This window comes from Sinohyriopsis cumingii, chromosome 7 (genome assembly GCF_028554795.1).
Source record: "Sinohyriopsis cumingii isolate HCF-2022 chromosome 7, ASM2855479v2, whole genome shotgun sequence".
NCBI classification, from domain to species: domain Eukaryota; kingdom Metazoa; phylum Mollusca; class Bivalvia; order Unionida; family Unionidae; genus Sinohyriopsis; species Sinohyriopsis cumingii.
In genome coordinates, this window is record NC_142967.1 from 70,848,580 (window position 1) to 70,873,581 (window position 25,002).

Below are 25,002 nucleotides of genomic sequence, written 5' to 3' on the forward strand. Positions count from 1 at the left end.
TGATGCCAACTTAAGCTACATTTCTGCTAACGAGGGATACAAAAACATATGCAAATAAGCCACTTACAAAAATACAACCAAGCAATCACATATGCATAGCACCATGAACTTGGTAACCTGCTGTGCAATAAGGTACTCTGCAGAAACGGAGAAGTACTGCAACAATGTTGAATTAATGGAGAAATACTGCACAATTCCAACAATGTTGTATGAATGGAAAAATAGTGCAAAGTTCCAACAATGTTGAATTAATATACAAAAAAGGGGTATATAATACCATATTAAAGTTTCAGCAAAATATGGCAAGTGGTATAGAAGTTACAGACTTTCAAAAACTTGTTACAAAAGCGGTAACATTTACGACAGAAACAAAAAGCTACAGCTATCTCTTACCATCAGCAGAACAATGGCTTGACAAAAACAATGGCTTGACAAAAACTACGCTTCTTACCAAGATGTTCTTTGATAAGCTTCTCCAATTTTTCTGTAAGCTTCTCCGAAACCACCCCTTCTTCCTGCTTTACCCCAAGCTTGTTGATTAGTAGCAGGCGAATCTTACGAAGAACATCCAGCAGCTGCCGTTGTTCCTGTTCCAGACCATATAGCTTAACTTTATTGGCTTCGTGCTGTGCCTTTTTCTTCATACGACATGCCCTGTAATATTTTTGGACAAATGACAACGATGAATTCTAACGTACTTGAGAAGTCTAACTGGTTGAACGACATGACTGTAAATTCTGACGTAAACTGGAATTTTTTTTTACTGTACAGTGATGCATGGATGCCAACCCCACAGTATACTTGGCAGGAATCTTAATGCCATAGTAACTGAAATACACTATCATACTGCATCTTCCTAGGCGACTATTCAAACCTGTACAGTCAGAAACAATCAAGGCCCAATTATCATAAATAGTGAATCCATTCCTCCAATCCCAGAATCTTTAATTCCTTGAACATTTTTGGTCAAAACAATAACCACAAACGTTAGTCCTCATGAATTACTTGCATCATTTATGTCTGCTACCATTTTTCATATAATTACGGGCTCACTCAATGGTTTCTTGTTATATACATAACGTTTTCACATTGACAAACCTTATTCTAGATACAAGTCTATCACACTGGTGCTCAAGAAAGTTTATTCCTACTTGTGTCAAAACAATACAAAGTGTTTCAACAGTTTATCTCAAACATGTTTTGTTTTCATGAATTTCATATATAAAATTAAAAATGTGCAATTCTCACTAAAAATAGAAATAATTTTGCAACATGAAGTCAGATACAATTGGCATCTTTGACAATACCATAATGAACTCTATGCCATCAAGCAAGAAAAACAACTTTTACCATTAACAGCTTCAGACTAATATTTTCTAAACAGCACTAAAATGAAAAGAGAAATATCATATATAAGGCTTTTAGGTAAAAATAAGATATTTTTGGATTTTGCTACTATTAATATTATCTCCCATGCAGAGCATTTTAGCTTACTGGATAACTTCTATACACCTAAAGTACTTACTGCAGGCGATAACATGCCCTTAAAAGATTTATTAGAGGTGACAACATCCCCTTAAAAGATTTATTACAGTGACAACATCCCCTTAAAAGATTTATTACAGGTGATAACATGCCCTTAAAATATTTATTACAGGTGACAACATACCCATAAAAGATTTATTACAGTGACAACATCCCCTTAAAAGATTTATTACAGGTGATAACATGCCCTTGAAAGATTTGTTACCGGTGATAACATGCCCTTAAAAGACTTATTACAGGTGATAACATGCCCTTAAAAGATTTATTACAGGTGATAACATCCCCTTAAAAGATTTGTTACCGGTGATAACATCCCCTTAAAAGATTTGTTACCGGTGATAACATCCCTTACAAGATTTATTACAGGTGATAACATCCCCTTACAAGGTTACAGGTGATAACATCCCCTTACAAGATTTATTATAGGTGGTAAAATCGTGGATTATAAATCATTATAGTCTACTTGTATTAGCAAAAAGCACCACACGGCCCTGACCAAACTGCAATCAGTGGATGCTGCAGCAACAATTGTATTTACACATGTAAAGTGAACCTGTTAGCAGAGACCTAAAAATGGCTGCTCATCATGTTATGATAAGCTGCTTGTCATGGTGACCACTTGTCAACTTTATTTGGAAATGTCTTGTATTTTTCATGTCCTGCTTAATGATGGGCAAAATGGATGAAATCAAATTTTACTCATGTAATTCATCTATATGGAAAGGATTTCTGCCCACAACTTACAAAACATAACGGTTCTAGTGTGTTCTGTATGGACAGAGTGTGAGATTGCAGGTTTTGTCATCCCATGTCCCCCAAATCTTGACCCATGTGCCCTTCTGGGTACATTATTATGTAAGAAAATATTGAAAAACAGGCTTACAACTTTTCATTGGTCCAGCCATGTCTCTTTGATGCTAGCAAGGTCCAAAGTCACAAAAGATGATAAAACTCTAAGATTACAATAAACATCTATTTTGAAATAATGCATCTGGCAACGAAAACAGTCAAGGATTGTGATTGTCAGTGAGTTGCAAAGTAAAGTGTTTGAGGGTCATTAGTGACAAATACTTCTGAGATTAAAGTCACCCCTATTCTGAAGAAGATCTAGATTATTTTAGGCTGACAATAGTGACTAAATTTAAGTCAATATACAATTTAATCATGCCAGTTTTGGAAACAAATTTATAAAACATAGGTAATAATTATAATAAATGCTGGTAGATACTGTGCACAGTAAAGTTAAATGAAAGTGAGAGAGGGCAAGATCTGTAATGGAATATTCCAATGTACAGTTCATTTCAGGTTAACCAGGTAAAATAATTTTCAGGAATTAAGCACAAGATAAAACTTTTACTGAAATAATGTGTGTTCAAGGAAAATATGATAGTACAGAATATACCACAAAGTTAAGGTGGCCAAAGTTTTGAAGCAACCCAAGTTATCTCATACTTAATAGCACTATTTGTGTACTACTGCAACTACTTACTTATGGAATGAATCCTACTGCAAACTGCAGAGACCCAGATCTACTGTTGCATAATGTGATGACACATCTGGGTCTATGCAGTTTGCAAGGAATAATCAGTATCACAACAGACCATGATCTACTGGTACATTGTGCATCAGCAGATCATGTCTATGTTGTTTGAAGTTGGACTCAACTTGTAAGTGAAAGAAGTATTACCTTGAAGCCAACTTGTTCTTTTCTTTTCTTGTCATACTCCTGGCTGACGAAGGAAGCTCACTAACAGGTGCAAACTCGTTAATCTGTCTGCTGATTTTCCTCAACTGTAAACCAATCTGGAACAGCTTCTTGGGGTTGGGGATGATGTCATTTCCATCTCCTTTACGAGCTTTCCCACCATGTTTTATGCTCACTCCTATTCCAGATAAATTGTTTATGGTTGAGTCAAAAACTGGATCTTCAAAGTCATGGAGAATATGTGGATCAGAACTTAAGGAGAATTGGACCCTTTGCCCCTTTGGGCCCTTGGATTGGAGATTGTACTGCCAGAAATACTGTTTCTCATCATGGCCCAAAAGACTCTCACCGGGCCCCAAGGACAGATCATCATCATGGCAACCATCATCATCTGCAGATTAAAACAAACAAATGCAGCCATGTTGCTGATGAATAACTTGAAACCCAAGTGAGCCAGAGATTGCTCACATTGTTGACATCTGCCAATAGTAGAATGTAAAAGCAGTTCTATCGTTGACGTCTGCCAATAGTAGAATGTAAAAGCAGTTTTTGGATAGTATGATACTGTCTACAGAAATTTAATTGAATTTGTCAAATTTCAAGTTACATGCCCTTATGAAAATGTCACATCTGACACCATCCCTTTCCCTTGGGCTGCATCCAGGCCCAAGACCTCTGTTGTAATCATGCCAAATAAGAACAGTCATTCTCAAAGTTTAGACGGAGTTTAAGTTACAAAGATAAATTAATGGCATATGGTTGTATACATGAACAACAGTCATCCTCAATGTTTAGATGGAATTTAAGTTACAAGGATAAATTAATCAGACATATGGTTGTATACACAAACAAGCAGATTGACAGATATGACTGATAACAATGCATCTCCACTGTTCTGTGGACATTGGTATCTCAGCCACAATGGAAAGTTAATAATGGACAAATAATCTATTAATCACTCTCTCTGCCCCTACCATTCTCATCTTATACTCACACGAGGAATGACTCTGCCCCTACCATTCTCATCTTATACTCACACGAGGAATGACTCTGTCCCTACCATTCTCATCTTATACTCACACGAGGAATGACTCTGCCCCTACCATTCTCATCTTACACTCACACGAGGAATGACTCTGCCCCTACCATTCTCATCTTATACTCACATGAGGAATGACTCTGCCCCTACCATTCTCATCTTATACTCACACGATGAATGACTCTGCCCCTACCATTCTCATCTTACACTCACACGAGGAATGACTCTGCCCCTACCATTCTCATCTTATACTCACACGAGGAATGACTCTGCCCCTACCATTCTCATCTTATACTCACATGAGGAACGATTCTGCCCCTACCATTCTCATCTTATACTCACACAAGGAACGACACACCAATACACACACATATATATATGCACATTACACGCAATGCACAGAAAAACTGCACAGCTACAGTTCTAACATTATCTGCTAAGAACCTTTTCTTTAATTAACATATGTTTCTTCATCAACACTTACCCAGTCATAATACCTTAGGAGAACTACTACTTACCCTATTGCCTCGCAAATCCAGTCCTCCTAAGCTAAAGCTTTTTAGCTACAAAAATGTAACAGTTACCTTCCCACCCAGGTAGCAGTTAAAGTGATGTCCCCTTGATTCTGGGACTGACACTAAATCCTGTGAAATCATCAGTTACTACTGTTACACAGTAGCAGAAGACATGCTGTATTATGACTGGGTAAGTATTATCAAAGATTTATTTTATCAGAAATAATTGGTTTCTTCTTCAAACACGTCCAATACAGGATAGTTAAGAGGTGGAAGGATACATCCACTTACCCTTGAGAGAACATCTCTGGTCACCTGAAGTAGGTGAGAATGACTGTCTGACTGGAAAATAAATACCCAAAAGTAGTCTTGAAAAGGGAAAATTTTTCCTTCCCACAAATCCAGCAGAACCTGTGAAGCCACATCTTTATTAAGCTGTAGAACGACCTGGACAGGTAACCTTTTACACAAAGGGTAAAAGTTCTGCCAGAACGAGTTGAGCTTTTAGGAAGGAAGATCTCTGAAAAAAATCTGGAGAAGCATACTTGGATCTCCATCCCATGGCTTTAATAATAACACATAGAGAACAGTTTCATTCATATGAAATATCTGTGGAGACTGTCCTAATTTCTTGAGCCGATATGCCCAGCAGATTCACTGTTGTGGGGTTATTGCCAATATGCAGAACAGATGGCCCACATTAGTCAGGAAGAAAGTGTTGATGTTGATAGATCGTCCTTCCCCTCTTTTGATGACATGAGGCATGATCTCCCTCAATGCAATAGTTTGGTCTCACCTTAAGTACTACTTCAGAGCTTGCACTGCATCCTGTAGATGACCCTGAGATGAAATGTCAAGAGTAGGCAGGAATTATTGCCAATATCTGATTATCCATGAATGGAAGCTGGCGACGAAACCAAGGGGCTTCACAAGTAACATTGATCCATTCTGGCGGAACTGCATGTAGATGGGTCCATCAACAAGAAAGATATTTGCTGATCCTGTATGCCATTTGCTAATGTGATTAGGAGGCAGGACTTGTATGAGAGGTGAATTAATTAAGCTCAGTAGAGCAGTTCAAATTGTGTCTTCTTTAGCCAGGTTAATTCCACTGATAAATTCCACTTTGGCAAGAATCCAGTGTTATTGGCCAGGAGACATCCAGAATGAACAGAAGATAGGATAGGTCTTGGGAGTTTTCTGATATCCTCTCATCTATGATAATGCAGTGTGCCAATATTCATGGAAAGAAAGATTTCAATCGTGATTGTTGCTAACTGTTTCTCATCAGAGAGCCACAGAAGTTAGCAGCTCAGGTATGGATGCCTGCAGTAGTAGAAAGTGTTCTTGTGCACTTCATTAAGATAGATTCCATTGCCTTCATATCACTATCTCACTGGAGGGATTCTCCACCACTTGTTGAGAGAACAGTTAGTCCATAAGGGGGTTATTTTAATAAGTTCCAGTTGTGCAGGTTCAGTAACTCTGGATTGAGATGAAACACCTGCCATTGTGGTTGCTGATGAAAGATTGATGAGGCTGATCCAAGATTTCCCAATGGAGCAGAGTAATCAGGAGGAGATTGATTCCTGTATCACCTTCAGAACCTGAGGTGTTGGAGAAGTATATATATATGTCCATTCCAATCTACAGAAAGAGCACCGATTATCTAGGCCTTTTAGATCTGGGACTGGCCACACAAAGGTTGTGATTTTGGCATTACACTTTCTCCCCAATAAGTCCACCATAGGTTGGTCCCATTCAGCATTTGCTAAGTGAAAAATGAGGATTGGTGAGACCATTCTGCCTTTTGTTCTTGTGGAACAAATCTGCCAATACATTAGCCAGCCTAGGCTATGTCAAACTTAAACATGGACTTCACATTGAGGACAACACTTTAGAAATTCCAAAACAATACAAACGTCTGGGAACTCTGTTCCACTTTGCTGTTTGAGACAAGTCACCACAGTGTAGTAGTCAGACAGAATAAAAAGTCCATTCCCCTGTATGTTCTCCAGCCACAAATTAAAAGCTGATATGTAAATAATGATGTTGCAGGGGCCACACTAATATGGCATCCCAAAATGGTAGGAGACTTGCTCCCCCAGTTCTGTGTTTGTATCCATGCTGATCATAATTGTCGGAGTTTGTACAAGTAGAGGTATCCCCAATGTGACTCCAGATAGGTTTCTTGCCTTCAAGGTACAACCCCATACAGTGCAGATTGTACAGTTAGTCCAATGGCCAAATGTTTGGCCTCCAATTGGACCATCGATTCATTGTGACGGATGCCCAAGAAAGCAGCCAAGGGCTACGATGTCCACTGCCATACAGATCAAAACTCAGCAGGTGAAAGAATTCTTTAGCAGATGTATCATTCCATATAGGCAAAGAATCTATGACTGCATTAATTCAATTCTTGTTCCCGAGAAAAATATATCCTTTTTACTTGAATACTGATTCCAGACAAATCAACCAAAATCTTTAAAGTGTACAAGGTCAGAGATGTCCTTGTTGACAAAGAAATTAAGAATGAGGAGGGTAACATAAGAAATCATGTCTTGCTCCAATATATAACTAGCCTGTTCTTTTGTTTCCTGTTGTTTTTTGTCAGCAAATCACAGAACTTCTGGAAGCCATGTGAATGGAGACATTTAGTCACACCTCCTTAGGTCCACATTGATTACATAGTCTCCCCAATGGATGGCATTTAGAACCCATTGTTTCATTTCATCTTGGAACCACAGAGTGTAAAAGATTTGACTGAATGCACTTAGGTTAATGTCCAAATCATAAGTGCTACAATTATAGCCAAAGAGGCAACGACTTAGGAATTCTCACAGAAATTACTTGTCAGGTCCATGTCACCATGGTAAATCTTCCCCATTGGCAGCAAAAGATTGTAGCCTTCCCCCTTCAAGGATCTGAAATAAGGGGGACATGAATGTATGTCATTTGAGACAGAGATGATCAACCTCCCTTTGACTCTTCCACTCAGTTCAGGAGAACTGTTTTTTTTTTTGTTTTAATTGTTGTGAATTTTGTAGGATTGCTTCCTACTGGCCTGTGCTCTAGGGACATCCCTGCAACATTTTTTTGGTTATTTTACAAATCCTTCTGCTGCATCTGAGACTGTGAGGGATGGCAAGAATGTATTCTCTGTGGCCTATTGCAAATTCTGTCAGCCTGATCATGAAAGAGGCGATATGATTAAGGTTGTGAGCAAACCTGGGATATGGAGATGGAGATCGAGATCTTGTTTCACCTGTTGCAAGTTTGTAGCTGTTCTTACAGCCATGGCCAAAGTATGTTGGGCCTCTATATTTATGAAGTGGGCCATTCTATAAACATACTTCACGTGACATTTGGGGCTGGAGAAGCTTAGCAGTGTTCCACTTATTAAAAGATTGCTATAGACATTATATGCAATGTTCATCACACAGTCTTGATGTTATGAACCAACTGATGAGTATCCAAAAGGGAAAAAGTAGATTCTTCCATAGAAAATGATCACCTGATGTAGTAACTGCAGACCTGACAGGTGATTAAGAGGAATAATAAGGACAAACTCTGATGAAAGACTGAACTATGAGTGCCTACATAAATCTGGAAATCATCCACAGGAAGTGTCTAGCAGCACTAGACTGATCATTGTGTAACTGGTTTATGAACGGGGTTATTGGGTATTGATGCATTAAACTTGGCAATGTACGCACGAAGTGCCTAGCAGCACTATGAGAGCTGTGAAACTGGACAAGTTCATCTGACTAGTAGCTGATTCTGTATTACTGATTGTGTGTCATGGCTCACTGCAATCAGAATTACAGAGCTATGTTCCCACCCCATAATTTAGCAACTCACCTTCCCACCCTAAATCTAATGGAAGGCCCTGTATTTGCAACGTAGATGCTACAATATCCAGTATGAGACAATGTTACCTGAAAGGTGTTCAATACAGGTACAATCAGTAAAACATCATGTACATAACTATGAAGTTGACAAGACAATACAGAAAACTTACCTGTATGTATCCAGACATAGCAGCAATTATACAGCAATATTAAATAAATATCCTGCACCAGACCTGCACCTATCAATATGGTTATAGCAGTGTGATGAGATGCAGACCTACCAACCCCGATGAGTCCGTCTCAGTACGGCAGCTGATTGTTTTCTGTGAGATTGATCTGATTTCAGTAAGGTGTAACAAATATCAAAAACTGCTAATGTTAAGCTGGAAAACATAATTATAAGTTCGTAAAGTACGTGTAGACCTTATTTACCACTAGTACTGTTGCACAAACTTTAATTCCAAACCATATGCAACTCAATGGCTTGTTGCTATCTCTCAACTTGAAGCAATTCTTGGAGGAAATTCTTTTTCCTTTCATATGTAGTCCTACAATGTAATACAAAGCACGTTAGTTTTGTTTTAGTGCTACGTCCTTGATGCCCCACAACATAAATATCAGCATCAAGGTCTTACATGTAGGACTAATGATGACAGCAATCATATCTCCCGCCACGAGATGTACTCAAATTAGTAGGTGATGTCCAATAAACATAATTGTGTCCTTTCCATCTTTTATTCACAAGAATATGAATATTCCATTTTATTCTTCTGTGTTGATTATTAACACTTTCTAGAAGCTTATTTTCCATTTTGTCTTAAACATGCATCACTTTCGTGACGCCATTTAAAAAAATTATATACTTAATAATTTGATCATGCAGATGCTTCCATGAACAAATAGGTGCCATTTAAAGCATCTGGGGTGCTGCTGTGAAGCTAGTCTGGTTCCCTAACTAATTCTAAAAGGAAACCTGGATCCAAATAAAACACAGATGAATCAATTATTCGGATTTTTCGCAAACGATAATTTTTCTGTAGTTTTTGTTTGTATGCCGCAATTCTGTATTTTAAGGTTAATTTTCGTATGACTCAGGCAAAATCGCAAAAGTTGGCAGGTCTGGAGATGCCATCACAACCTGTGCAAGTAAGTACTAAACACCTGTGTGTGAAGATGACAAAGTGATAACACTCAAAAGTTAACTATGTCATCAACAACCGAAAGAACAAAAAAGTTGAAATTTATAGATGGAGTATAATTCCCATTGAAGAAAAACTAAAAAAAGTTGAAATTTAACGATGGGATGGAGTATAATTCCCTTTGAAGATAACACTCCTCCAACTTGTTTTGAGGTAGAAAACTTCCCAAGCACCTGTATGGATTATGTGAGGCCTCCCTGTCTGCAAAGAGTGTGCTTGCCAGCACGAGTGGGTATAGCAACCGATGATTTCGTGGAACCTGGCACCACTCCTGGTATCAGTGGGCAGATAACATTTTGCTTTTTAGCTAAAATGTTTTTGTCTGGAAGGGCTGGATTTTCAAGGTAGTAGTAGTTCTCCTAAGGTATTATGGCTAGATAATGTATTTGAAGAAGAAATGTAGGAAAATGTACTGAATAACTACATGTAGCAGGATGAAGATGAATTAATCTGTTCATATCTCTGTGGTTGAGACAATTTTCTTGTTTTTTTTCTTTGTATTTTAGCTTCAGTGGGAGGATATTCTTTGTCAAATAACTGTTAAATGCCACACTGAATATGACTTGCAGTTCTGACATTTACCTGTGCTAAATCTATCTCTGACATTTACCTGTGCTAAATCTATCTCTAGTACCTGAATCGGAATGCCAGTCATCATCACCATCTCCATGATCACTGTCCGACTCATCATATGACATGATGGAACTTCCAGAATCTGAATTTAAAAAAAAAAAAATCTCTTGATATCTTTTATTAGCATTTCAAATTAAAATCTATTATGATCACAATATCTGAAAAACACTTCCCAGACTTGTAACAACAAAAGATCTTTTGAAATTCTCTTTTTATTAAGGCAGAATTATGAATGAAGTAAAACTATTTTGGCTTTGAAAACTCAAAGCTGTTTATTATGTTGAGACTCTTCAGTAACTCCCAAATAATATGTATGACCATGTACTAAAAGTCAAGTTGTTCAACAGGCCAGATGCTCTACTGATCCAAAAGAACTAAGACCATTTCTTCCTTTTAGCTACAGAGAGATGAAACCATCTCTGATATTCTTCAGCAATAACAACTTAACATTTTTAAGTCTGCTGCTGTGAATGTCAGATTGGCACCACTTTAATTTGGGAGCAATTATTAGGACCAACAAGTTATCATAATATGTCTAATGGTGGAATCTCCATGTTCATAGGACTTATTGTTGTTTGAGAAGTAACATGATTTTCAAGACTGAAGCTATGGTGGCCATACTGGATTTTAGACTGGCATCATTTCCATTTAGGATGAACCAGACATATAATACGTCTTCTGGTGAAAGTGTATTATCATTATGACCACTGATGTTGAAATACATGTATATCCATAGCAACATGGCTATTGTGGTGGTTATATTGCAAGTCAGATAGTTGCCATTTTCATACATGGCCACCTAGATAATACAAGTATTTCAGTGAAAACCACTTGCTGATACTGTACTTTATTGTACGTGTTTACCATCTCTTCTGTGTATGTATAAATTTAGAAATGAGAAATAGCAATAAAGATTTTCAAGATGGCCAATGCTGCAGCCATATTAAATACCATAACAGCACTATGTTCATTTATGACCAACTACCGATAAACATCAGAAACCACAAGATTTATCACTAGAACCAGGTATACCCCATGAAATTCTTTGCTTAACTGCATGTTTGAATAAGAAAAGGTTTTTTGAATACAGTTGTTTAAAATTGTTTACAAGAATCCCTTAAATTTATATACTTTTACATACAAAGGACTGAATTTCTCTTTTTCAAAATCCACTTGAGCAAAATGTGGTAACCAGTCTACTTGACCATTCCTATTGCTCAAGAACTTGGACTGGCTACCAAAAAAAAGTTTTTGTACAAGCATCCAAATGATCCATACAGCAATGGTATCTAAGTGACTGAAGAATTCTCTTAAAATGCCAATAATAACTCAATAAATTTAGCTCACTGATCAGTTCAATTATTTTTATTCCGTCATCAAGCAGCAATTGAATATTTCCGGGGTATTTTTTTATTTGTCAGAAAAAAATCTTTTATTTTGTCCAGCTTTTATCAATTTCTCAGTAGCTAGGGTAAAAATCCATCAACATTATGAACTTCAAATATAGTACAGAAATACCCTTATCTCATTGAAATGTCTGCTGAAATTAGTTACATTTATACTGTCATCTTAACTATATCAAAACAAAAATTGTGGCATATGGTGAGAACATAGGTTAGAAATTTAACACTTTACCATATCTCTCCCTCTTCACCCTTACATATTCTGGCTTGCCCCCTTGCCTCTCTGTACTCTGGTCTCCCTTGGTGAAGATTATTTCCTTTAGTTCCTCCCACTTTTCATCCATACTTTCTAATCCAGCTGTACCCGATGTCCTTTTTCTTCTCAAATTTGGCCCCACAACTGATGCTGCTGGAACAGCAGCAACTGTTACGGGCATTTTAAGGTTTAAAGACTCTTCTTGAAGGAACGACCCACTATTTTTCTGTAACAATTTGAGCAATTTGCTCTGATTATCTCCCTTAGTCTTAGGCACACTGCTCAGGCTATCCGTTTCCAACTTGACTGGGAAACTCACATTATTCATTGGATTTCCTGACAGGTTATCAGGTGATAAAACTGTACAAGACTTTGGACTGTGAGAGGAGGTCGCTGTTTCTCTCTTGACTAGATAAAGGCTAGGTGCTGAAGACATGGAAGTCAGTTCATTCTGCCAGTGTGACTGGAGGCTGGAACCTGTGTAATAGTTTGAATCTGACATACTGTCCAAAGGACTCTCTTCTTTGACAAGTTTATGAGGATCACACAAGAAAGAACCAGTTGCTGAACATGTATTGTCTTTACTTTTGCCTTTAAAATCACTGTCCATAGGATCTATTGACAAAAAATTATCAACCAGTAGGCCATCTAGAAATGACTCTGTCTCATTGAGCTCAGCAAGAGTTGGTTCAGACGTAGCTGGATTCAAGCTAAACTGCAGTGCTCCTTCTATCTTTGACATTTTCCCCATTTCTCCCCACATGTGACCAGTGTCTTTACATGAGCTTACAGCAGCTGTATTTTTCTGCACACTGGGTAAAAGTGAGGCTGAAATATCATGCGACATCTCATACTGACTGTTTAAATCAAAGTCATCTGAATAAGCAAAACTGCCTGGGGTTGGAGGTATTCCAAATGAGCTCTGCATGTCTCCTTTTTCTTGATCATACATGTAGAGGGAGTTTGGACTGGAAGCATAGATTGATGTATCCAACAGATCTGTGTTGGATATGGTGTCACCAGTTGGGCTGAGAAAGTCAATACAATCTGATGTAGGGGCAAAACCATCCATAGTGATTTCACCAATGACCTGAAACAGAAAACGAAAACTTCATGACTCAAAGCCTGTTATAATGTTTATGATGTGTATGATACAACCAAAATGCATGTCACATGAGCTGATGATAATGGGACCACAGATGATAGTCAACAGTGACTAATCTGCCTCACACAACAGCATTCAAGTATCTTAATATATTGTAAATAATTCTTTGTACGCTACTAATTTTTAGATGCAGTGTTGCACCTTGTTAGAGTTGCCATGGTGATATTCTGTGTACCTATGTCCCCCTAATAACTATCAACATGATCAAGATATGGAGAATAGTTACATTTAGGGAGACACGGGCAGTTTGGGGTTGGTGAATGTCCCCAAGATGCAATGCTGTTCGATACGAACAGTGATAGTTAAAAAGATACTACCATTACTGGCTCATTCTTAAAATGTAAATTTTTTTATTAAGGAAAATTTTCTGAAAGAAAAAATAAAGTGCACAAAATAATTAAGACTTTAATGGATTTTGTATGCAAAGATCGTGGGTATGAGATGTTACGTAAAGTACATGTAGGCATGTGGTGTTCTTTCATGTGGAGGAATCTTGAGAACACCAAAAATACCACAAGTGGATAGGTAACAATAACCAAATCCCCCTGCACATCTCTGATCCATGAGGCAGTGGAGTGAAAGCCAGGAAATATGACTTAAATTTTCATTCCTTTTACTCGATTACTGATTACTTTTTTCTAGGTTATTTTCCAAAACTGAATACAGTAGACAGAGTACAAGAAAGCAGAACCATATAATAAATAATACAATATTTGCATAACTTTTAAAACTGTCTGATGCTAATCTTTTACTTTTCTCCACAGATGTTTAAATTAAAAGATTTAATTACAAAAAAGAGAAATTAACAGATATCATGAACTGCCTATGAAAAAAGAAAACAAATATACAACAGAATTTCTTATCAATGATATTTGGAAAAAAGATACATTAGCATATCATGTCAGTGATATCTGGAAAAAAGATATAACATTTCCTAACAGTGATACATGGACAAAGAATATATTACCATTTCATATCAGTGATATCTGGAAAAGGTGGAGATTCATATTAATTACATATTTAGATGAAGCAAAAAGTGAAATAAAACCTCTGCACAAGATAATTAATAAACATTTCATCCCATTTACATTTTTCCTAGTTTTTTTCATTCAAGCTGACAATTTGTCTCCAGTTTTTTGTGCGTTTAGGATTGCTTCAAAAGCAACAATACAAGGAACAGTATTAGAATAGTTACACCCACTCAAAATTATTTTGACAGCTTCTTTCTTGTCAGACAGCTGAATATAATTATATATTGTGAATTGTGTTACAAGATCTTTTTCTTCAAATCAAATGGTTAAAATTAATTAAAGAGGTATGTACTGCCACCAGTATTGCACTACACACAGCTTTCAACATTAACATGTGGTGACCAAAGACAAAAATTGTCAACCCTGTAAAAATTATTCAAATCATAAATTGGAAAGACTCTGAATCATCCATAAATACAGAGATTCCGTAATTGTATAAAAAAGCGTAAATACTGTTGCATCATGATACACTACATTTAATTTTCTTGCATCAAATTTTGACTGCTGCAAACTAAAGGAAACACTACAAGTTTTGTCTCTTGTTTCATTTTATACTTAATTCTGGCTCCATAATTTTGTGAATAATCCTCACATTTATCCTAATCTTTATGGATATATCAATTTTATGGATATAAGAATTTTCTTCAAACAATACCAGAATTTTTTCCCAAAATTAAAAACGTGTACATATAATGGTTGTAATATTTGAAGCAGACAACTCAAGGACACAAAGCTGTTGTTTTTGTGTATTTAGCCATGAAAGCAACTTTTCCATTTTATTTCAAAATGAAATTATATTATCAACATTTTACTGATAAAACCATCATATTAAAAACAACCAATGTTTTGATCTTGTTGTTCTTGAAATAAACTTGTATATTTAAAAAACAAAACCAAGAATCTGTCTCTTCCTGAATCAGAAATAATGTTTTAATACATCCGGTCACATATACACATAAAGTTTCAACAATATACATGATTTCTGCTGGTACACACATGATGTGTACAAACATTTCCTTGGAGTATTATTTTTAAGGATCTTTTCAAGATTGTTTATATGAAAAGCAAAGAACTTCGTCAGAAACTTTCTCAATTTTTCATAGGTAACAAGCACCCTTGCTTATGCAGTGATTCATGTTTTGGGATCCCACTGTACACGCTATCCAGGTAACAGTGTATATCACTGAAGAGGAACTACAGTTCCACTGCTTGTACACTGCATCTTCTTCCTATGTAAAAGACTTAATATGAATAAAGAAAGTGTCAACCCAGTGAATAACAGGTCACCAACAACAACAAAAAAGAAGCCTGTCTTTATCAATATACACAAGTTTTGTCATCATTTAAAATGTTCTCCAAAAATTGCCATCATAGCAATACTTGCAAATTATGAATGAACTGAATATATTAAATGGAAAAACGGCTATTATGTTGGCATATCATCTTTTTTGAGATAAAGTGACTCGCTGAAGTTTAAAATTAAACATCTGTGGAACTTTGTAAACTCTACAACTGGATATTTAATGAAGATCTTGAATGTACTTCTGACTTGTAACCACAGCACAAAATATATTGGTACATAGATTTTTGCATACTTTACCATACTATGTAAATTTTCACCCACCCCCCGAATTACTTTACATACACTAAATGTAATCACTTTATCTGACAAGTTAATGAGCAATGTTGAAAAGTTTTAATTTTTTTTAACTTTCACATTAAAAACAATGTCAAAAGAACTAACCATAATCTTGAAAATTCAGAGTGGTAGCAAGGTTAGCCAATCGGGTGCAAGCTCACCTCATTTGTATGCATTGATCTCCTCACTCTTTACTGAACTCTCCAGAGATTTTGATAAACCCATGTTCCCAAGTCTGATTCAAATACATCAGAAATAGGAACTTGAGAATGTTGATAAGCAATTGTTGACAAAGGGACAAGTGAAGAACAATGCACAAGAGGCACTTGGCCCAATGACCAGGTGAGCTAAAATTAATTTTCTGCGTGTCCCGGGCATTTATCTGAATGATTACAGTATTCGTGTCAATTTTACATGTCATGTTAGTTCTGATGCTGTCAGGATTACTGAATGACAGCACTTTAAATCTTACCCACCTTCTGTTTCTGCCTCTCACTGGCAACAGTCATCGGGAGTATGTGCGTGGTCGGACACTTGGTATCTGTTAAAGGTGGTAAGCAACTCTGCTGACCAAGATTAATCAAGTTTCCAGTCTGTGATATAAAAACTGAGACTGGCTTGGATGATCCTGTATTTTTTTGACTATCACACCGTCTTCTGAAAAACTGATTCTGTAATACCCTTTTTAAAAGACTTGTTTTGTTTGATGATGGAACACGATACGCTGTGACTTGTCTTTGAAATGATCTGAAATTAAAACAAACCGTTTAGAAATTATACCTGTGATAATGTTTGTCCCATGCACCTCCAAAATCTGTTTCTTGGGTAATGTCACAGAAGAAACAACAGATTCTGGGACCAATTGTATTCGCATATCTTAATTCAGCAATTTCTTCAAGCCCAGTAGGTGTATATACATATATGACTATAGGATGTATATTTTGATAGTTTTCAAGTTATGACCATGGGGCCATAACTTCATATCCACAGTGTCTGACCTGGTGGTCTGAATTTTGAATCACTCATCTGACATTTGCTGACACTTGCACGTTTTTACACATACCAATGGTCAGATATGTTGATCTCACATGTAATTTTTATAAATTTATTGAGGGGAAAAAAAACCCAAAAAGTTTCGAAAACCTTTGTTCATATCAGCAGACCAACACTATCATTTGTTGTTTTCGTGGGTTTAGCGCAATTTTTCAACACATGATAAGCTATTACAGAGTAATATATATATTTGGTAGTGAAGAACACCAAGACCCCAGGAAGAACCACTGACCCACAGAACGATATGAAGAAACTTTCTCACATACCCATGCTAAACGAGGTGAAACTTGAACCGATATAGACAAAGGGGAGATGTGAGTGGATTGAGGACTCCATCTTAAAATGCACTTACAAATGGATGCACAAGATATGACAAATTTCCACCTTTCTCCAAAGCAGCAGCTGAATAATTAAAACCCTGAAATCAATAACTTACAATGTAGTTGTGGAGAATCAACACACTAGTTAAATTTCCTGTGCCAGTAAGTACCCTTGACCTTTGGACTCCAAAATCAAAAGGAAACTTTTTTTCAGAGGTCTAACTACTTGTAATGCTTTAAGTACAATTGTGCAGTAAAACTCAGTTTCGTGCACAGAAACTATTCTGTCTGAGTATTCCAGGTCACAGTGACATTTGTCCCTGACCGGTTTGTTTTATATCCTTAAGGTCACCCTATCAGATTTATCAAAAAAGACCATCATGTATGGAAACATTGTTCATGGATGAACAGATGGACCAACAGACATTAAAAACTACAAATTACTTCTCAGGGTTATCACACACGTGTAATTTTTTATTCTGCTGGCAATGTTACTAAATACAATGATGTATCAAAGTTATAATCTAACACATCTATAATTAAATACATTAGAAGCCATTTTGAAAGACCATCCCTTCTGTCAAAAAAATAATGGTCTCTCATAAGATTATATAATACATACACTAGAGCATGGAGAATCCAGTCCCTCAAGACAGGTTTAACTGTAGAACCAAATTAATAATTATTAAACGTTTCAAAGAAGAAATAAAATTCACCAAATATTACCATGTGCAAAGAAGTCTGATACTGGCATGTAAGCACATTACTGGTAATTTGGTACTATCTGAAGTCAAGTCCTACAAATGCAAACATAAAATTGCAACTGTACACAAGTCCCATGTTATCCCAAAATCTCAATACCTTTTTTGTACTGCTAACTAGTCAGGTGTACTGAATGACTGCTGACCTTGATTTGGAAACTGACATTTTAAACAAGTCAACTCACAGGAAGTGATCTTGAACAGCAGCTGCAGTAGGTTTTTAGATGTGGTGTTTGTAGATGTCATATCATTTCATAACACTTTTATATCCCTTTGTATGAACAGTATGAAATGCCACATGACCTTGTAATTCTTGTTGAGTAAACACCCTCTTCGACCAAGGTAAACAGTTCTTTACACATGTCCTCATTTCTGACATGTCCTTGAAAGTGCTAGCTCTTAGGAAAATGTTGTTTTTGTTTAATGAAAATTTCTGATAGAGCCTTAAACATCATACAGTGTATATTGTCCAGAGTTTGTATGTTTGCTTAAATAACATTGAAAGAATAAAAAAGAAAAAACAAAGCCAGACCTGTCATTTGTGATGGATTTAAGAAAGAAAAAAAATAACATAGTTTGTAGTGGCCATGGGTAGCCAAGGGGTCTAAGGCATTAACATTTACAGATCACTGGCATATCACCTGCCTACACAGGTTCAACTCGCTGGCTGAGTCAATGTGGGTATGGGAGAAAGCTTGCCAGTAACATCCCATGCATCAGTTATTCCTTCTCGGTTCTTTCATTACCAAATACACTGGCTCCCATGGTAATATCATTTGCAAAAAATGGTGCTAAGCCCATACTTTGTGGGTAATGGTAGTTTCAATAATTTTATTTAAGTTCTTCCTTGCTTTGTTTGCAGTTCTACAATTCCAGGAAAGGTAAAACATGAGGGTCCAAGGACCCCAATCAAGCAAACAAATGGGGTAGCTAAAAACAAAATAGCAGTCACAAAAATCCATAGCTGTTTCTTATTTGTTCAAAAAACGTCAAACACAAAGTCCTATCATTAACAGCATATCCTGCTAAAAGCCTTCCATACCTGAATCTGAATTCATTATATTTATTTTGGACATGCAAGCCAACATTTTTTCTTCCTGTATGTTACTTGGAAATAAGTGCAGCAGTGTATTTACTTAAGATTTCATCTTCCCTTATTTACATTTTCTATTGGGTCCCTACATGGCTAAGTGGTCTAGGGAACTTGCCTTTACTGATCACCCACACAACTCTATTCACATGACTTCAATTCAGCTTGACCAATATGGGCATTTTTGAAAATCTGCAAGAAGCTTTCCATTGGTCAGTGCTTCTTCTCAGGTACTTTCTCTACAAAATATACTGACCACCTGCACATTATACAGCAACCCATGTTTAACAGACATTAGTAGGGCATGGCTGTATCTTGAAGATTATTGACCAATAGGTCTCAATGATGTTTAGTCAATGTATGTGTTCTTGAAGTAAACTTCGTGTCCAAAAACCAATTTCTTATTGATCTTACCATGACTATGACCTCCGACTCTGTGACCCGAAAATCTGTAGGTTTCTTTATTACATATCTACCAGCGATCCACAATATCTGGCTAAAAGAAAAACTTGCTACAGAACAGAATTGATTAGGTAAAACCTGTTTGTAACCTCGATTTCAGACCACAACCTCTCACCTTATGACCCCCTGAATCTAAAAAAAATTTTTATTGTCTCATTCAAAAAGTTTGGTTAAGGAACCTGTTTCATAAACAAAAGTAATTTGGCAAAAAACATTTTTTATTTTAGCCCCAATAACCTTTAACTTTTACATTTAGACATTATCGAGATGGTGGTGTTAACCTCCTCCACACTCACTCTGCAATAAATTTCCCACTCAACCACCATAACTCAGTAAGGCCATCTTGTGCTTCTCCACTACAGAGGGGTCTGGTCAACATCACTGACATCTGATAAGCCAATCCATGACGACCTCTCACAGAAAGGCCAGATATCACTGATTTACAACCAGAATGAATCATCGTTTTATTGATTATATACTTAACAATAAAATGAACAACAATTTGTATATTCAATACATTCATGTTTAAAAATTCAATAAACTTTTTTCTTCTATCTACAGTTATTACTGCCATGTCAAAAATATAAATGCATTGCCAGTCTAGTTTAAACAATGTGGTCTAGTAAGTTTCTAGAAATGATCCATGGAAACACTTCAGTTTAATTTTTAAATTGCTATTTTATTCAAACTTATGCATTGGCCTTTCAACAGAATAAATTAGTCCTACTATTACACAGGAAAAGTAATCATGTACGGTTAAATTCCCAAGGACAACAACTGCGTGTATGTGTGTATGATTAGGATTTTTAACATAGCTTTAACAATTTTTCAGTCATATCACTACAATGTCTGCAGTGTGGCAGATTATAGTGATGTCTAGCACTGGGGCATCATGCTGCAGACATGTAGCATGATGTCCCACCCAGTCACATTATCCTGACACCAGGCCGACCAGCCCTAACTCTTAATGCTGAGCACCTAGTGAGGCAGCTGTTAGTACCATTTTTGTAAGTCTTTGGTATGACTCGGCTGAAGTTCAAACTCATGACCTCCCACTTCCAAGACGGATGCTTTAACCACTATACCACCGCATTGGTCTGACAACAACTGCAATTTAAAATAAAGAAATCAATAGCACCCACTAAACCAGCATGTGTGCATGAGGTTGAATATACCCTGAGAGAATGGACTCCATTAATTCTTGTTCACTTGTAATTTCTTCACTGACATAACTTTTATCTATTCAACACAAACAGATCTCTGTGTCCCAAATTGTTCTCTCCTCTGTGTGAAGCAGCAACAATTCCATCAATATGAACAGGGTGGAGGTACTCCTTCTTAATCCTCTCCATGATATAACTACCACCACTGTCATGCAGGAGTAGCAAAAAATCGTGTGAGGTGTATTGTACATGACCTAGATCTAAACTTAATATCCAAAACGATTTTCTTTGAGCCATGCAAGCCATCCACCAACTCAAGTTAAGGTACATGGTGTCATGTTTGCTCATCCCCAGTTCACAAGTTCTGTATAAACAATGGTATTATTATTACAAGCCATGTTTGATGTCTGAACATGCTGCAGGCTAGAGTTAATTTCTTATGCAAGGTTATCATGACCAGGCATCTTTAATCGGCACAGGGGTTAGATCGAGTGACTTCCCACCTACATGTTACAGCTTTGTCCAAAGATCCGAGGAACCCGCAAGGCACGGGGGCATGTTTTAAATCCGTCCTCACACACACAGACAGCGAGAAGGACAATGTCAGCTATGTTTGATTCGATCGAATCAAAGCGACATCCAATCTGAGTTGAGACTGAGGGCGGCGATAAGAATTTTGATTTGAATTATAACTTCTAACTAGCAAGCAAAAATTTAGTTCTCCTGGGAAGATTGCTGAGCAAATAGGATTACTCTGATAAAGCCACTCATAATTTGGCTGGAAAACTTAGAGAGGAGGTTCATAGGAAATACAAATTTTTATAAAGGTCAGCAAGTTATTTGCTCGATTTTTGCAGATTACTTAATTACTAGGATCGTTTAGTATGTAGAATTACCCTTGTTGTTGTTGTTGTTGTAGGGTTTAACGCCACTTTTCAGCACAAGATGGGCTATACATGGCGGCCAGTATTAATGGTGGAGGAAGAACCCGGAAAAACCCCGGAAAGAACCACCGACCCACGTGAAGCTACTGGCAAGCTTTCTCACATAACCACATTAGCCGAATCCGAGACTCGAACCGACGCAGAGGTGAGATGGCAGTGATCCGTAATGGTGAGCGCTTTAGACCACTTGGAGAATTACCCTTGTAGTGTTTAGTTAATACGAGTTTTTGAAAAAAGAGTTGGAGTATTATGTAGAAAATTATGTAGATTATTAGCTTGTGATCAGAATTAATTTTGTACTTCGCTATTAGATTACTTCATAGTAAACTAGTGCATTTATTCATGTGATATGTTAGATTTTACACATGCCTGAATTGTGAATTTGGAAAATGGTCGAAGTGTGTAAGATTAGTTAATATGGATGTATAGATATATCAGAGTATGGATATTTGAATATTTGTGGACTTTGTATGAGTTGCAATGTAAAGAAATGAGTCTGATAGTTGTGATGTTGTTTAGTGTAATGGGATTAGGAATACCGTCCTTGTGTTTTCACAGGAAGCTTTTTTTTAGTGGGGAACATAACTTACGGTTCAGTTGAAGTCCTGAGTCTCTAAGACGGAAGAGAGAAGTAAGACAAGCAGAGCAGTTGGAGTCGACAAGTCTAGTTGGTATAGAATCAAGGAGGAGGAGAAACTCAGGAGGAAGAGGAGAAGCAATTGGAGGAATATGAGAGAAGATTACGCATATGAGTAGAATACAAGGACAGGTGGAAAGCTATCTCACACTACAAATATAATAATGCAATAGGCTATCGCTGGGTCAAGCAGAAGGAAAGTACTTGGGAAATTTAAATCATTTGATTATTGAATTGTCATATAATTGTTATTAGTTGAATTTCACTTTTTTGTATATTCAATCATTTAACTGTCGGCAATACTGACTGAGGGCTCAGAGCTTTACATCTATCTTTCACTAGTTTAACTTCCAACCAAAATCAAACCTAGGTGGGAATTCTATAATAATTAAAATAAATATTGGAAGCACCCCTCCCCACACTTACCACAGTGATGGCACAACAATCCCGTCACACAACAATATTCAGGAACTGAATTTCTTTTAAACCAGTTTTCTTCTTTAAAAGTGAACATGACCTTTTGATCCAAAAATCAATAGGCTTCATCTTTACCACAATTATCAGCCAGCTACTAAGTTTGATCCAAGTCTATATGAAGTGTAACTAATGTTAGTATTTATTCAGTTAAAATGACCTTGAGCTTTTTACCCCAAATTCAATTGGCTTCATTCTTACAAAAGCATAAGCCATTCACAAAACCTGGTAACTGGAAGGTTAAGAATCTGCCTTTTTGACTGTCATTAAAGATAGAGAATGTAATCTAATACAAGCAATTCAAAAAAAAAATTAATACAAAATGTTGGAAATTTCGAATAAATATGACCTATATTTTGTTCATAATACTAGTTTGAATGCATGTAATATATCTGATACACAGCTTACTGAAAACAAATTATTCAGATTTCTTGCTAAAAAAAATCAAACTTCTTTAAGAACATCCTTGTCAAAAATATGGACACATTCATTTTCAACAGGCAATTAATAATATTTATAATTGTAAACAAAATTAAAATTGTGGGGTATGAAATTATCTTAATGACCCCACTTACCTAGTAAACAGTCTCACTGTTTTGACCGTACAGTAACTTTCGATGACTCATTCTCAGCTGAACAGGGAGCCATAACTGTACATGTACATTCAATCAGTATAGTTTTGTTACAGAGGATGTGAAGGTTCAACCATCTGTAACAAGAACTGGATAGTCTTTTTTTCCCTCCATAATATGAATGTATGTTACACGTGTCATCCTCCCGTACTGAATACTGACACTATCTGACTGAATCATCGCCAAAAACAGAACTGATCGCGTAAACAGCATAACCGGATCCTTGGGTCAAAAGTGTAAACCTACAGTAAAAAGACCTGTTAAGGGAACAAGAAAGAAAAAAAGAACAGCTGACACAGCAAACCTTTTGCGATTGCTGAAACTGAAAGTGCGAATATAACCATCATCTATCTATTCGTTAAAAATCTATCAAAGGCAAAATTACTTTTCATCGTTATGTTACACAATCGTCCATTGACCCAATTTGTGAAATCGTGGTGCAGCTGTCAAAATTTTGGATGTGAAATAATGATCAAACAAAGCGACTTACCTGACTAAATCAGTTTCATTTTCTCTAATCAACCCTTCCTTTGCTTTTTCCTTACAAGTATCCACAATGCCGCCAAAGAACTTTTCCACTTTCAGGACAAACTGTTACTGTTTACATGCTGAATTCTTTCCAACATGGAGTTTGTTTTGGTTCTACAGAATTGCGGGAAATATTGTCACGTGCCCATATGATGTAAGATGAAGGTCACTATCTAAACCAATCAAATTGTTCCTATTCTTAGACCACGCCCATAATGCGCTTGTTTACGAGTTCGAGAACATGCAAGAAAGTTCGATTGCCCTCGTGTAAAAACAATTTACCACATTCAGAATAATTTAGGAGTTAGTTTCAAAAGGCAGAATTTAAAATAATCCCGAGAGGAACAGCAGGGTTTACTACCAGTTGGAATGAACGACATAATGGAGGATAAATAACATTTTATCATTTTGTTACTAAAAATAGCTAACCTTTGTACAAATCGGTCAGAAAACGTTTGACTTGCGTCAACAGGTTTCTGCTGGTTTGACACAAATTTTTAGATCGTAACGATCCGTGTTCATACCTATGTAAAGTTTTGCGAGAACCATGGGGATACTTTGGCATAACAGTTAGGAACATTGGATTTAACTTGTGTTGAATGACCCGTAATTGTAAATTAGGCTTGTCGTTGGTATTCATGATTATTTTGGCCTCTATTTTGTCTCCCTGCCTGTCATATTTTACTTCACTTGATGAAACGCACACGCGTGTAAAATACTAGAAACCAAAGTTAATAAAAACAATAATTTTCATTATGGACATTTAATAATAATAATAATAATAATAATAATAATAATAATAATAAAAATAAAATTGAATAAAAATAATAAATTGTAAATTTTAATAATAATGTTATGTATATATTCAATTATGTTGTGTTTTAATGCTGTCCGTTATTGAGGGTAGAGTTTTGGCCTACCTGACATTTGTCTTTTTTTTATTATAAAGATGTTTAC

The 25,002-nt window shown here is 36.5% G+C and overlaps 1 protein-coding gene across 2 annotated transcripts in view; it reads right to left on the bottom strand.

Annotated features, from left to right (window-relative positions):
* The window catches only part of LOC149795485 (uncharacterized), a 40,851-nt gene extending 16,681 nt beyond the window's left edge, over window positions 1–24,170 (bottom strand). Inside the window, exons 1-6 of one of the 2 annotated variants that reach the window (XM_089965288.1) lie at window positions 24,008–24,170; window positions 16,458–16,728; window positions 12,123–13,236; window positions 10,489–10,569; window positions 3,233–3,641; window positions 452–654 (exon numbers count right to left, since the gene is read on the bottom strand). In XM_089965288.1, the coding sequence (XP_089821414.1) occupies window positions 452–654; window positions 3,233–3,641; window positions 10,489–10,569; window positions 12,123–13,236; window positions 16,458–16,490 (1,840 nt within the window). In that variant the 5' untranslated portion in view covers window positions 16,491–16,728; window positions 24,008–24,170. Of the gene's footprint in view, window positions 1–451; window positions 655–3,232; window positions 3,642–10,488; window positions 10,570–12,122; window positions 13,237–16,457; window positions 16,729–23,460; window positions 23,712–24,007 lie in introns of those variants that run through there. The other variant, XM_089965289.1, reaches the window with a different exon arrangement.
* Window positions 24,171–25,002: the final 832 nt, after the last annotated feature.